This window comes from Bacillus rossius, chromosome 1, assembly GCF_032445375.1.
Source record: "Bacillus rossius redtenbacheri isolate Brsri chromosome 1, Brsri_v3, whole genome shotgun sequence".
Taxonomy (NCBI): Eukaryota; Metazoa; Arthropoda; class Insecta; order Phasmatodea; family Bacillidae; genus Bacillus; species Bacillus rossius.
The window spans coordinates 162,778,239-162,794,292 of NC_086330.1; the positions used below are offsets into that span (position 1 = coordinate 162,778,239).

General features: G+C 38.8%; 1 protein-coding gene across 1 annotated transcript in view; it reads right to left on the reverse strand.

Annotated features, from left to right (window-relative positions):
• Positions 1-16,054, reverse strand: part of LOC134527075 (piezo-type mechanosensitive ion channel component-like) — a 252,374-nt gene that overhangs the window by 8,767 nt on the left and 227,553 nt on the right. The window contains exon 41 of the mRNA XM_063359411.1: positions 3,665-3,785. Coding sequence (XP_063215481.1) covers positions 3,665-3,785 — 121 coding nt within the window. The remainder of the gene's footprint in view (positions 1-3,664; positions 3,786-16,054) is intronic.

Sequence of the window (16,054 nt, forward strand, 5' to 3'; positions counted from 1 at the left end):
TCTTTCTCTATTTGTGCATACCTTCGCTCTGTCTCCGTAAGTGCTTTAGAAGCATAGGCAATCGGATGACCCTCTTGTAGTAGCACTGCACCTAAACCCGCTTGGGACGCATCGACAGAAAGGGTAGCTGGTTTACTCACATCGTAATATTTAAGCACAGGGCTCTCACACAACAGGTCTTTCAACCTCTCAAAAGCTACCTTTTGCTCGTGCTCCCAATGCCAGTCAACATCTCTCTTCAAAAGAACCCTGAGTGGAGCTGTAGCCTCTGAAAGGTTGGGACAAAATCTTGACAAATATGTGACAACACCCAAAAATCTCTCAACATCTTTTTTGCAGGCTGGAACATCTATATTTTGAATGGCATCTACTTTGGTACCATCAGGTTTGACACCATGTGCAGTGAAAATGTGTCCTAAATAACGTACCTCCTGAACACCAACAACACATTTACGTTTATTAAACCTAACATTATTTACAACAGCTCTCTCCATCACAGCTTTAAGCCTCAGATCATGCTCCTGTTTGGAACTTCCCCAACAGATAATGTCATCAATATAGGTAAGCACTCCTGGTAAGCCCTCAAATACTTCACTGAATTTACGATGAAAAACTTCAGGAGCTGCACATATGCCATAGGGTAGCCTCAAAAACTTATAACGCCCCCATGGAGTGTTAAAAGTGCAGTAGTCAGTGCTGCTATCGTGCAGTTTAATTTGCCAAAATCCTTGTGCCGCATCTAGGACAGTGAAATAACTAGCACCTGCCATTTGAGATGTAATTTGCTCAAACGTGGGTAGTGGAAAGTGCTCCCTCATTAATGCATTATTAAGATCTTGTGGATCTAGGCAAATTCTTATGCTACCATCTCGTTTGTGTACCATTACAAGAGAGTTTACCCATTCTGTGGGCTCGACCACTTTAGCGATTATTCTTTCCTTCACCAACCTATTCAACTCCTCCTTCAATGGTTCCCTGAGGGCAGCTGCAACTTTACGAGGAGCATGAATCTTTGGCTTTGCACCCTCCTTAAGAACCATCTTATAGCTACCAGGCAACTCCCCAATTCCAGTGAAGCACTTAGGATACTGGGTGACTAAATCTGCAAGCTTAGGACTTGTGGTACTGGATTGCACACAATCAACCTTGCGTATCAGGTCCAGCAACACACATGCTGCAAGTCCAAGAATGGGTGAACTGTTATTTTCAACAACATAGAATTCGAGAACTCTAGTTCTCCCATTGTATGAACATTTCAGGTAACACTTACCCAAGAAGGGTATTTTCTCTCCCAAGTAATTAACGAGCTTAACACTAGAACTTAACAGGTTCTTATGGCTAATATTAAGTTTCTCAAACATCTTCCTAGTTATGAGGTTGGCTTGAGCTCCAGTATCTAACTTAAATTTGATGAAATGAGAATTTGTTACCTCAATTTTTGCAGTCCACTCAGATATAGTGCTTGTGTGAGAGATAGTATGAACACACAAATTCTCCTGCCGACAACTTGTTGAATTTGATGCTGGAGTGTCATGAAGTTCCTTCAATTTTACCTCCGCCACCACCATTTCATCCTCGGAGGAACTAGACGTCGCACAGGAAAATTCCTTTGTCACTTCCCTGACTTTCTTCTGAGAGCGGCACCTTTTCGCAAAATGATTTTTTCCACTACACTTTCGACACACCGCTCCATATGCAGGACACTTACAACGTTCATGCTTCCTGCCACACCTGTCACAATCAAAGCGCCAAGACTCATTCTCCTTTGTTTCATGACTATTTGAGTCACTGGTGCTCTGCCGAGGAACGTGATGATTATTGCTGTACCGACGCAACTTGTGGCATGACACTTCTTGAACTGAAACCGCTTCTTCTTGAAATTTCTCTAGTCGTTTTTCGGTCACTTCAGCAGTTCGGCAGGTATCCGTGGCTTGCGCCAGCGTGAGGTTATGTTCCCTCAACAGTCGCTGTCGTACGGCATTGTCTCTGATACCACACACGATGCGATCTTTGATGAGATCCTCTTTCATAGTACCAAATTCGCAAGTTTCTGACTTCTTCCTCAATTCGGTCAGATACATATCAAAAGTTTGACCCTCTTTTTGAGAGCATGTGAAAAACACATGCCTCTCGTAAGTAAGGTTACGTCGCGGGAGAAAATACGAATCAAACTTATTTAGCACAGCTGCCAATGTCCGTTCTTCGTTTTCGCCAAAAACAAAACCTTCATAGATATCTTCGGCGTCGTGGCCCATCAAGTTCACCAAAATGGCTATTTGTCGCGGCACCGGGAAACTATTACCGCCGACCGCCTCGTGGTAGTACTTGAACTTTTTTCGCCATTGCAACCAATTACTGGCTACATCGCCATCTCGCTGCAGTTTCTTGATAGGTTTAATTAGAGAATCCATTTTGACCTAAGTTTTTACCGACTGCGCCATGTAGACTGGTAAGAAATAATAAAACAATTCCTTTACATCAACATCAGCCTTTATTCACCTCCATCTTACATATCACACCGCTGCCAACCTTGCACTCGTTGCCATACCCACCTAGCACTCCTCACATATATATATATATAAAAATAAAATTTGGTGAATGTTTAGTCACTCAAAGAGTCCACCGTGTGGAATGTGAATAAAAAAATAATGAGCTGGAACGAGACATACACCCTTCAAGAGAAAACTTTAGTACCTCTCCAGCACAGAGTAGCTACTCTGAAGCTTGCCCGAGGATGAGGAGCAGGGCCCTCCATGTTCCCCCCTCCCCCTTCTCAGCAATCGAGCAACCCACTCTGAGCACTGTCCTTTTTGTTACAATGTCGTGACTTACCCACCAGCTGTAAAGCAGTTTCAGCTCAAAAACCAGGAAAGTTAATTGAGACGTTATGGCAAAATATTTAATATATGACTAAAAATAAATATATATATCAGGAAAAAAATCAATGAAATAAAAAAATAATAGTTTCATCAAATACATAATACAAATTATGGACATTACATAAATTGTGATTTATGGTGCCAAAAGTCTCGATAGCTCATATTTTACAAATAAAAAGCTATTTTTATTTTTACATAAAGAGGGACTGGAACAATTCGCAGGTTCGATGAGCAGGATAGACTACACAGCCCTCTGTATACTCTGGCAAATAACGTCATTTCATTGACTGCTGACTCAAGTTGTATCAATTGGTTTATCTGTGACTCCATACTTCTTCAGTTGAGGGTTTCTCATTGGCCCAGGGCCTTCCAGTTGAACAGTGAGGAGCCAATAGGAAAAGCTACTTAAAGGTATTTGAATTTTAACCTATTGCAAAATGAATCTGCTAATTTTTCCAGTCTCTATACATAAACTATAATACAATCACATAACAATGTTATATATACACATAATATATCATTTTCTATATGCTATTATTTCTTAAAATTTAAGTAATATAAAATATAATACTTCAAAAATGTCACATTAGTTCAACTGTATTTTGAGAATGACTGTGACTGTGTATTTTCACAGTAGCACCAATGCAAGGAACTGATTTATGAATCAACTACAAAAATCTGAATTAACGAGAAAAAAAGGTCATTAATGGTTTTACTCAGTTAATTTTATATTTTAGAGGCAACCTTAAGTCAAGAAAAAATTTAAATAACATTTTGGTTGTTACCTGTAGCAGAGGTTGCACGTATGGAATCTCTTGGAACATTATATTGTTGACTGGAACGAACGCTATGGACCTGATGAAGAGGCCGATCACGTACACAAACGTGAAGTACAATGCAATGATCCTAGAGGGGAAAAAAAAAACACATAGTTATGTAATGATGACCCATCATTTGGAATGGAAATTCTCTTTTGTTTAAATGCTAAACCAGCTATCTTGAACCCATGGTCTGTGCGCCACACTCGGCCCAACCAGGGCGAAGCGGAGAAGGAGGGGGGAATATATCCCCCCTCCGAAATCCTAAAAAAAATCTATCATTTCCACCAACAAAACAAAAAACAAAAGAAATTGAAAGAAAAATAGCAGGCACACACACACACACACAAAAAGGAAATTCTGCCTACGCTTCTGCTTACGACCTATTTCATGTTTGGACATGTATTTTAAAATTATGTTGAGACACAATTTATATTCAGCAGGAATGTGTAATTTTTTTTTAAAGCTTAAGTTACTCCTAAACTCAAATATTTTATTTACTAGTTAAATTCTTTACTTAGATTCCGGTGTCACCGATCATCATACATTAGAATCTAATGTAAACTTACAGATTGGTAGAAGTGCATTTTCAACATTAATAGTGCACTGTAATGTAATATAAGGTGCGATGGAAAAAAAAAAAAACACACAAACACAACGTAAAGTGAATATAACTTACAAGTTCCAAGCATACTATAAAGGCAGTATGTAAAGATCCATTTAGATTTAGGAATTTAACTTATACCATTATACAATAATGCAGAAATTAATATCATTTAAAGAGCTTTTTATCATCTATCAGGAGCATTTGCAAAATTTCATTTCGGTGAGAAGAGAATGGGAGGGGAAATAAAACACTTTTGCCCACTGTTTCTACATATGCCAGTAGACACAATGGGAGATTATTTTAGTTTAGAAATAACTTATCAAACTTAACCTCATCAGTCCAAAGGCAGGTTGAGATACTTCCTAATCCTTCAGGGAACCAAAACCACTCTCCCTCTGCCACAGAGTGGTCTCAACTCTGAACCTGTTTTGGGGCAGGGACAGCCTCAATGATTTTGGATGGGCCGTGAACCACTTGAATACAAACTATGCCTATGTCATACTAGTGAGCAGTATAGAGATTAATCAATTTCTAGCGCTCTAGCAATAGGAAAAAAAAAAGCTTTAAACCAATTAAAGTCAATGAGAGTGGCCACACTGGTGCAAAGGATCGCCCACAATAGAGCGATGATGTGTGTCACTGCTAAGGAACCAAATATTTTTTTTTTGTCTAGGACTGCATGTGCATGATGACTGAAAAAGAATTGTTGATTAGCGCTATTCAGTGTTTTTGGAAGACACTTTTCTTGTGATCTGATCATTATTCCTTTGTAAAACCAAATCAAAAATGTCCTTAACGACATTCTCACGTATTCAAAAAATTTTTCGGGATCTCTTTAGATAGGGATATAGATTGTGAAATTCTCCATACATTTGTCTCATGCTGTTGATAGGGTGGACACCAAATAGATCCAGTTCTTAACAATAAGTAGCGATCCCAAAACCTGGTCAATAAAACTGTTCTCCAGCTGTGTAAAAAAGGGATTATAGTTGTGCGAAAAAAGTATGAAAGCCATAATTTTAATAAGAAAATGAAAGGAACTTCACGAACACATTAATACAAATAAAATTATTATTGACCAGAGAAAATGCTCAGAAATTAAAAAGTATTTAAGTTTAATATCACTCCGTTATTAATGTGACATCGTTGAAGGCTGTGCCCACCTCCCACCTTACCTCATAACTTCCCAGCTCTACCTATGTGTGCTTATACGTGCATGAGACGTGTCTGAATAGAGCGCCACAAACTACCACAAGAGGGTGCCATAGAATCAGTGACTCGCACCGCTTAAAAATAGTCAAGATTGTTGTAAACAATTTTTTTATTCCCTAAGAGCCCGTGTATTTTCAGAAACTGTAAACATTGCAGTGGTTCATGTTACTTAAATAACAACTTTGCAGCAATGTACCGTAATCGCTCGCGTAATGTCCGCAGTAATTTGACCACATTTTTGGCCCAAAAAAATGGGGTGCGGACATTATGCGAGGAAAAATACAAAAATACAAAATTTTGTGTTCTATTCAAGTCGTGCGTCTTTGTTCTAATGAGGAAGGGCGGGGGAGGCAGCGAAGCGGCAGGAGGAAGAGAGAGGCAACGACTCCGCAGGGGGGGGAGGCAGTGCTATTACAGGGGGGAGAGAGGCAGAGGCAGCGCTGTAACAGGAGGGGAGAGAGGCAGAGGCGTGGCTTAACCTCCCTCCTGCCAGCTAGCCAGCCAACCAGACAAAGGAGTGTTAGAATCCTTGACCCACTTCCCTTCCTCCTTCACTTCCCCTCTTCATCTCGGACAACACTCCACATCAACACAGCGGCAGCGCGCGAGACCAGCTTTCTTTATCTTTATGTCGTTTGAGATGAGAACGGACACTTACAAAATCACCTCCCGCCGCTCACAATACATGGCTTGTTGTTTGATGCATTCCAAGCTGCCCTGCCCTCAGATAAACCCAGAAAAACACGTTTTTAAATTTTTCTCAAAAATGTTTACAAAACAAGGAGGGGGGGGGGGGGGGCTTATACGCGGGCGGGGCCTTTGACCGTGCTTTGTTCAGTTCAAGGAATTTCCCCACCCTTTCGAACAGGAGAGAAAGGACAGCTCAAGGTCACGGCTTTGTTTACAGAGCCGTCAACTTTCCATTCATACTGCGTCCTTTAGGGGTGGCCAAAGTTGTGTTGCCCGCCGTAGACGACTGGTGCGGACATTATGCGAATTTTTAATTTTTTCTTTTAAGGATATATAAATAAAGGATGCGGACATTATGCGAGGGCGGACATTACGCGAGTGAATACGGTACCTAACTTGCCGAAGGCCATTTATATATTTGTAAAGTATGAGCTGTAATCTTAATATGTAATTCAGTATTTTTTCGGGAGGCTGAAATAACTATGGTATAATTTTAGAAGTATTATTTAGTTTCTTTATAAATACTTTGTTCCAATTTGTAATTTTTTGCCGACCTAACAGCAACTACACTGCTTCCTGCTGCCATAACACCCTGACCAAAGCCCAGTCTCTCTCAACCGTCGCCCGGGGTCGGACGCAGCTAGTGCACCTTGAGGACTTCATCGCTGGAAAACCTGATCATTCAACATTCGTACTCATAATTACATAATACTTAAACCTTTTCTCTCTATCCTTAAGGCCTACTCCAGCTGGTAGACTGCTAAACCTAATTATTTAAGCTTTAATGAGCATTTGGAACGTAATGACGAGAGATTGCTTTGAGGCCAGGTCACATGGTGTTGTGGTCAACAACTAAACCAGTTGGATCACCCTAGGCATTTTTTACCGCTTAATAAATAAAGACTTGTGCAATTTTTTTCTTTCTAATGTAACTTGATGTGCATGAAAACACTTCTACCAGATCATGAGTATTCTGTGTGTACGCCCACGTGTATGTCTATACATAGAACCAGGCATGTGGAATGCATTAAGAGCCCACTTAGGTCTAGGGTGTAACACATTAACAGCGTGTCCGATGCTCAGAGCAGATCAGGTCAGTGAGGTTTAAGGAGGTAAGAGTAGGGCATTCGAGTTTCAGCTACACACGAGCGATATCATGGCCCTGATAGAGTCTCCGCCGGGTCCGTATGCCGATCAAACATATAGTGGCACCCAGTTAACTTCTATCCATGTATCCAGTGGGATGTGAAAGGCCCTACGACATCAAATGGACTCTTGCTAATTCACTTTTTTGAACACAGACAAAAAAATGTAAATGTTATCATTTCACAGACATTAAGATGCTTTTTTAAGACAACTCCTGCTTTAAGATTGCAATCAACCAAGAAACACTGTTTCAAATAAAGTATTAATGACCTTGGCTTAAGTTGAAAACCCACGTATATTAATTTTTTGAGATCTATACAACAAATTACCTATATTATTTAACATATAATAACACTCGTTATTTAATAATATATCTCCTACAAAATGGTACATTCTTCGCACAATTTTTGTGTTTGACCGAAACATAATTAAAATTAGTTGATTTCAAAAAATAAATTATGATTTTGTTTATTTAAAGAATTTTGAGCTCCACCATTTTCTTTATTTCTAACAGTAAGTACTCGTTGTCGTCATCAGCTTACAGCAAGAAGCGACGCCTAATCAATGCCATTCTGCAGACTGACAATAGAAATACTGTAGTTGTATGCTCTCGTCGCTCAGTGTTGCCACTCTACCACCTACCACACACCAAGCAATCGGCGCTCGCGAATAGCTAACTCGCCAGTCTGATTGAGACCTTAGATGTCATGATTCATGAGTCATGTCGGAAACAGCGCATACAGTCAATGAGGACCTCCACGTGAACTCAGATGGACATTTGACTCGATGGTCATAAATAACTAGTCATCCTTGAGATGGTGTGGACAGGGGTGACAAGGCAACTAAAAAAACTTAAAAATCTAACGGGCCTACTATCAGCTGCAAAACCAGTAATAAAATGTTTTTATCTGTATGGTTGTTTTCAGCATCAACAACAAACAAAACCCCCTTTTTCCTTATTTCATGTGTTTTCTTTTGTTTCCTGATTAAATAATATTAGCCTACAAGTAACCCAGAATTATAACAGAGAAATTACAGTTCTCATTTATATAACTCGAAAAGTATTAATTGCAATGATTAAGAAGTAAAATAATAATAATATGATATCATCTTTGATAAAATTTTATTAAACAGTCGATTAGTACCACCGTGGTGGGCCATGGGTTGGCTATCACCTGAGTAAAAAGTCAATAGGAATTCATGCTGTCAGATTCCAGTGGGCTCTGAACTTCTGAACCACTCTGTACTAAGGGCTTGCATACAGACACTCATGCCAGAGACAACACAGAGCAGGGCTATTCACAAGGCGGTCCGTGAGCCACATACGAACCCCCAATCACCTAGGACTGACCCGCGGTCTACATACATAATTAATGTTTCAATAATTTTAGTTATCTGGTATAGATATGGAAACATGGCACATAAATGCGAAGGCGAGTCTGTGTTTTGATCATGAACAATGCTGGTATTGAATGAATGAATGAATTAGGGTTTAACATTTCGTCCACACTGAGGTCATTACAGACAATGAGGGGATGATGAGATGAGAACTGAAGCAGTCATGGTATTAATGGGCAGGTAAAACAAGAGGACCTCAAGGAAACTCTGCAATATCCACCAAGTTTCCAAATGGCGAAAAATCCGGTTTTGTTCCCACCTGGAATTGAATCTGGATCACTTTGGTGTGGAGGCGAGTGATTTGACAACTCATCCCCTATGGCTTCAATGATTGTGTTAGTCGTCAACAGTTTCGTTTCCTCAAGAGTGCGAGGGAGATAATATTTTCTCGCGCGCGGTCAGTTGAAGTGGTTATGTTTTCCTCGTAGGATAGCGTTGCATTCGGCCAGAAGAGCGTACGGCGCGGCACCATGTGGAAATCCCACGAACTAGTAGGAAAACGGAATGCCACCTGGTAAGGGGGGGGGGGGGGGCGGTAGTGGGGTGAGTTAGAACAAATGAAGGACGGCTGATAGGGTGGGATGAGTCAGCTGAAGCAGTCGAGGCAACGGCTTTGTGATGTGTTGAGAAGCACAAGACGACACTGGACTATCACGCCCGTTTCATACAAACCAGACAGAGCGGATAGATCTTTTTTTTCGTTTAAAGGAACGCCGATTTTATGCTAAACTGTTTCGGCGTCCATTTTATAACCTTTACGCTTCGTGGATGTTAATGTGCGATACAACACCACTTCGTTTAAATAAAAACCGTTCAACAGTTCTGGTACATAAAATATTACAAAGTAAAATTATCACTCATGTTTATATTACATTTTACTGCAAGCGAAAAAAAAAAAGAACTTCAATACAAGTCTATACTACATACCTAATAGTTTAGTATTGTCATCTGTCTGACAACTGCAGAACGAAACTTCTTATTTATACCTTTTTTAATACACTTGACGTTTCTGACTCGTGTTTTGTAACAAATATACCGTTGATTTGTAGAGAATAAAACACAACATAATTTGTTAATAGTTTGAGAAGATAACAGCATATTCAATTCTGAAAAATTGGCGATCTCGGCACTTTCCGCATTACAAAATATCGGCTTGACCTCAACTTTTTCTGCTCTTATCGCGCGAGGTGGCGTTAATACCAATGGCGCGTCCTGATAGGCTGGAACAGTTTTCCGCTCTGTCTGGCCGGCGTCCCGGCACCCGAATTAATAGGTAGGTACTGGCTCAGGCAACTGAAGCTGAATTACTCCAGGAAATATTATCCTAATCAGTTTGCTAGTTTACTATTTTCTAAATGAAAATTTGTTGTTTCTCCAAATTTCGTTTCGAAGTTACAAAAAAACGTGAAGTCCGTGTAGTCTACGTTTTTGATTTTAAGAAAAGTCAAACAAGAATTTATCTTTTTTTCCCCGCAATGGACCTAGATAATAGTTTATATATTTTCTGTAAATCCAAATGTCCATACTTTAATTTTAACTTTAAGTTAACTTTTATAAATGTATGTTGTGTATAATTAAGTATACCTTTTTTTATTGATCAACATATTTGCTCCGTAACCAATTAAGTGAACTTAAAAGTCAATGTTACTGGCATTACAGTATATTACACATTAATTATTATTATTATTATTATTGCAATCACAACTGGTAATCATAATTTAAACAGAACTACTATAATCTATTTCATTGTACGAATTTTGACGTTTAGCTTGTGAGAAAGGTCTCTGTGAAAAGGATTGCAAAGATCTTATTTTACCAGAAAACTATTGGACTGCCAGAAACTTTTTAAAAAGTGAACGTCAAAGTTCGGACAACATGGACTTTATCTCAATGGAAGTTATTTCTGAATACAAAATATTACCATATCGGTTTTTCGAAATTGAATTATTACAGTTCACTATATTATCATTGTGTTAGGTATGTTGAAATTGAGCCAACTTCTCGTTACAGAAAGGAAACGTATGTCTCTTCTCATATAACGTAGAACATGGTCGTGGTAACTACCCACCTATATACTACCTCTGAAGGTACAATTACTAAACTCGCATTCGCGGTGGCCTGGGTTTCAATCCTTTTTCAGAGAGTCTTGTTATATTTTAAGTAGTGTATCTATATTGCGGCAAATATTAGAATAAATTATATGTGTCGTTAAGACCCATGACCGTCTATGGTGGAAGGCTGCGGCCTAAGGTGTGGTCGTGGTAACTACCCACCTATATACTACCTCTGAAGGTACAATTACTAAACTCGCATTCGCGGTGGCCTGGGTTTCAATCCTTTTTCAGAGAGTCTTGTTATATTTTAAGTAGTGTATCTATATTGCGGCAAATATTAGAATAAATTATATGTGTCGTTAAGACCCATGACCGTCTATGGTGGAAGGCTGCGGCCTAAGGTGTGGGAGGGCTTGCTGCCTGTCGCTCAGTGGCTGTTCTGTAATTGAAGCTACCGTATATCTAAATATGATACAGAGACTATAACAGCTAATGAGCGACAGCTATTAACCCTAGCACACCGCGGCCTTCCAATAAAGATGCCCACGAAATAGCCCATCGAAAATTAATATTGAAAGTTGTAATTAATTTGAGTGAAAAATTATGTTTTACTTAATATTTTTTTTTCGTTCATGTTACGTAGCGTTTTCTTTCCATAGGCTAGTCATAGATTCACTAACGTAACCAAAGTAAGTTTACTCTTGGTTATTGAGCACAATATATATATATATGTATGTATATATATATATATAGAATACATATATATATGTATATATATATAGAATACATATAAAGTTTACATATATACACAACGTGTATCTAAAACATGTACAAACTTCGGCAGGCTGTTTCTGGAAAGAATACAAGACGAAAGCCTAATAACCACTTTACTCATAAATCGAGTTACGAACCTCCGAAAATGGAATTTTCCATATCTTGAAATTAACATCATCAGTAAGTAAATTGTGGCATATGATTTTTTTAGAAAGGAAACTTTACACCTTGCAAACGTGCTTTGTAATGCCTGCCCCGGTTTTTATTTAATAATTATTAGCTTTTCAGGTGGTAAAATGTGCTAAAACAGAAATGCAGTTATATTCATTGAAGGATGTTCATTACAACCTACGTATCTAGTGGTGAAAAATTTGCGTTCTACAAAATCATCAGACGCAGTGCAAGTTATTCAAGAATAAGAAAATTTGATTTTTGGGGGTTCAAAACTCCGAATCCATTGACGAGAAAAGTATGGTACACAGGTTTACGTCTTGTATTTTTGCCAGGAATATTCTTTCAGAATTTGTCAGTATGTTTTAGATACCCGTTGTATATAGAATACATTAGAAAGTTTACATATATCTATTTATATGGAATACAGTAGAAAGTTTACACATATAATATATATAATACATTACTAACTTTAAAAATGTATATAGAATACTTTAGAAAGATGACATTCCGTGTTCGGCCCTTGCAAGAATCGAAGTTTTACAAATCGCATCCATAAAATAATAAGTAATGTGTGTAGAAAATATAAAAGATTATGGAGTACCTATATTTTAAGAAAATTATATGAAATGAATTTACAGTAGGATAGGTCCATGGGCGTATATAAGGGGGGGGGGGGGATTTTTGGCTCATTTGGGTATGTAGTAAAGTTCAAGGTCACATAGTCGTGTATGTATTAATAAAAAGTCACGAAAATGAAATATTGTCAGTAACATTAAATTTGGGGGAAATACAATATTTCAAAAATGTTACGTGTTATGGGGTCAAAGGGTCAGGGTCTCTTGGCGTAGTGCAGAATGTCTGTAATGGTGTAGGTGAAGAACCTTTATTGACTCAGTTTGCATGAGTCATTTTAGGCAGTCTCGGATTTTCGCCAAAAGAGCCCAAAATCCTCCATGTTGGTTAGCTAAGTATTAGTAACGGTTCTTAAATTTCATTAAGATTTTTGGGGTATCAAATTGCTTCGAAGCTGTAGGTTCCAACAAGTCTTTGAGCGATAAAATACATAAACTTTCAAGTTATTTTCCACCAATAAGTTTTTTTTAAATTTACTATATAAAGTACGTCAAAATTTATTTTGAAATAAAGCATAGCCTTAGTAGAAAACCACATATGATACCACAAATTAACGATTAATAATTGTTAAAGATGGAATAGTACCTTAGTAGCCATTGCAATTTGTTTTCTATTCATCTGTCCATGCGTATTTATGAAATTTTTAGACACGTGAGATTTTTTACAATGTTCTCCAGTCGCGGTGAAAATTACGATTATTGTAATGTACTCGCACAAAACAGAACAAGAGCACATAAAAGCTTCACCACCAAAAGTAGTACACATAAAATAATTGAAGCTATAGCAGCTCGTCAGATTCGTTTACCGTGCCCAAAAGTTTGAAATACTCCTCACTTACAAATAAGTGTAACTATGTTACACCACGTACTGATACAAACATTTCGGGACCAATAACATTTTACGATGTAATTATAATATTCTATTAAACTGTACTCCTCCCCCGTGTATCCGGCATCCAGTTATCCGGAACTACAGTTGAGGAAAACATCTGCTGGCCCGTACAACCTCACAACACGACGATGCCCTCCTCCCTTTCCTTTTTCCCCTCCGTCAAACCCATAACACCCATTTACTTGCCTTTTATGGTAGATGCGGTAGTTGCTTACAGCGTTACACCTTATCTTTCAGGTCGCACGTTGACCTCGGCCGGCCGCTAGTGCTAGATAGTGAACTGGCAATGCAGTTGTGCCGTATATATTTTGGATGTTTAGTATTTGTTTATACTGTGTTATGTGATGTCAGCAACAATTAATTAACATTAATGTGTGTCCAGATGTAGCAATATAAAATATGTAATGACCAAAAAGAGTCCTGGATAGCCGTTTTTAAATCCTCTGAAATCATGTTTTTAATAGACGCGATATATAATTGCTATGCTACGCTTATTTGATAAGTTTCCATTCACGTGTGACATTTCAAGAGTAGTACAGTTAGAGCACCCCTCAACAATAAGTCCCACAAGCGGAACTCCCGATATCCAGAACTAATTTTCCAAAAAAATTAAAACATTACAAAACACCTCCAAAACATTTACGCACTGGAACGAGGTGTTTTTGCTTTTGCCTGACTGTACATGTAGGCGCGCGTGCGCACGTCTGTCAAAGAGCTAATAATAGCCTGTCTTTCCCGCGCATTGCGTAAATACACCGCTGGTTTTCGCGTAGGACGTGAATTACTATAAAGATATTTATCCTATAAGTAGTTTTATTGATTCACTATGTCAAGTAAACGGAAAATTCCGGCCGGCCCGAGAGTATGTACACCGACTCCCACTATACACGCTGACACACGTGATAGCGAGTAACATTTACGTCCAATGTGTGATGCTTTCAGTTTGTAGACAATAATTTAGTGTGCAAATATGTATTATGTAAATATTTATACTTTAATATATGGTTAAACAGTCTACTTTTATCTGTATTTTCTATCTCTGTGTTTTTAAACAAGATGCTTGAAGTGTTATGTAAAATGTAAACTGTGCGTGGCAGTAACTATACACTCTCCAGGAAGTGTGAATCACTAGCACGTCAACACAGAAGTAACACAACACTGCAGCTGTAGTCCTACTACCTCCCCCGAACCCTCTTCATCATCCTCTTCGCTCACGCACGCCCCCACCCACCCACAGAGATAAGAAATACCCGCTTGCCAGCTTGCTAGAATGAAGGTTATTGAACCAGCCCGGAGTTTTACGACCCGGTACGTTTTGAAAACAGTACTTGTAGATCTACATATTTTTTATTGTATGGTTTTATAACTGTGGAAAATATTTACAGTAGAACTTTGGCTATACATATAAGTTAATACGTGCAGCCTCCCTTCCGCAACTCCCCTTACCCGGAATTTTCCCATAACCGGAATAGACCTCCCCCCAATGATTCCGGTTGAGGAGTGCTCTACTGTATTGTTCGAAATTTCGAACTCGAACCGAACTTTGAAATAGTTCGGTTCAAGTTCGTGTCAATAAATTTGGGTTCGAGTTCGTTTTTTGTGACAACACTAGAACTTGTTAGTTTCCACATTTTAATAATACTAGAACCACGATTTTACGTATGCTCACGGCAAGGGCGCCCATATGGCAGTTTGTAAGGGGGGGGGGGGGGGGGGGGGCAGACTATATGATAGATTGTAAGGGGGGGGGAGGCAGACCTTCAAAAATTGACAAAAAGTGTCAAAAATTACAATTTGCCAAAAATCCTCAAAAACCCATACATTTTTTCCTCTTCCTGAAAGCTGGGGGAGGGGGCCACGGCCCTACCCTGCCCATGGGTATGGGCGCCCTTGGCTCCCGGTTCCAAGGATGGCATTCGTAAAATCGCTGCCTTTGTAAAATCGGGGCTGGCCCATTTGCCCCCCCCCCCCCCCCCCCCCCCCCCCCACCACCCCTTTTCGACCCATTTTATTTCTTTAACTTTTCGAACTAAATATATTTGGTAGTACTTGTGTGTATTTTGTCGTTATAAACAACATATCATTAAATATTAATGACTATTACTGCAACGAGGGGGGGAAAAAACCTCCGGCCGCAGCACATAGAGTAAGTAAAGGGAGAGGCGCCACTCCCATAGTAATGATCGTTTGCTTAAATTTGTAAACAAAACCCTTGCGATCATACCATTTCTTTGCAACTTGACAACAAAAAAATAACAGCCAGATACAACCTGAGAAAGGTTTAGTGTGTGATAGTTGGCACCTATGTAGTCGCCATATTTTATATTGTTTCGATAAAGGCTACTGATATTGTAAAATTGCTTTATGTTAGTCCCTATAATGGGACATTAAACTATTTCCGCAATAGAAAAAAAAATTTGATTCAAAGTGGATTCGAACCCTCAAACGTTAGTTTAGAGCTATGAAGCCTTTACCCACATGACCACCAATTTATCTAGAGTAAAGTTCAACAAGTGTATTTACTTATATAATATTTTTCTGCACTAGTAAAGCCCAAATTAATTATACAGCAAGATTGAAACTGATGATCGTTTAGTAATGAATTTTATTTTTATTTATTATATTTATATTCCATTCCATTATTATTTTTTTTTAATTTTCAACTTCAAAAACTACAGTAGCAGCCCTAAGCAGGTAATATGGAGAACGACAGGCCAACGTGCTCTAATTTTTGTTTTCAGCAAAATGCCACGCAGCATCTAGTTTTCAGTGACATTC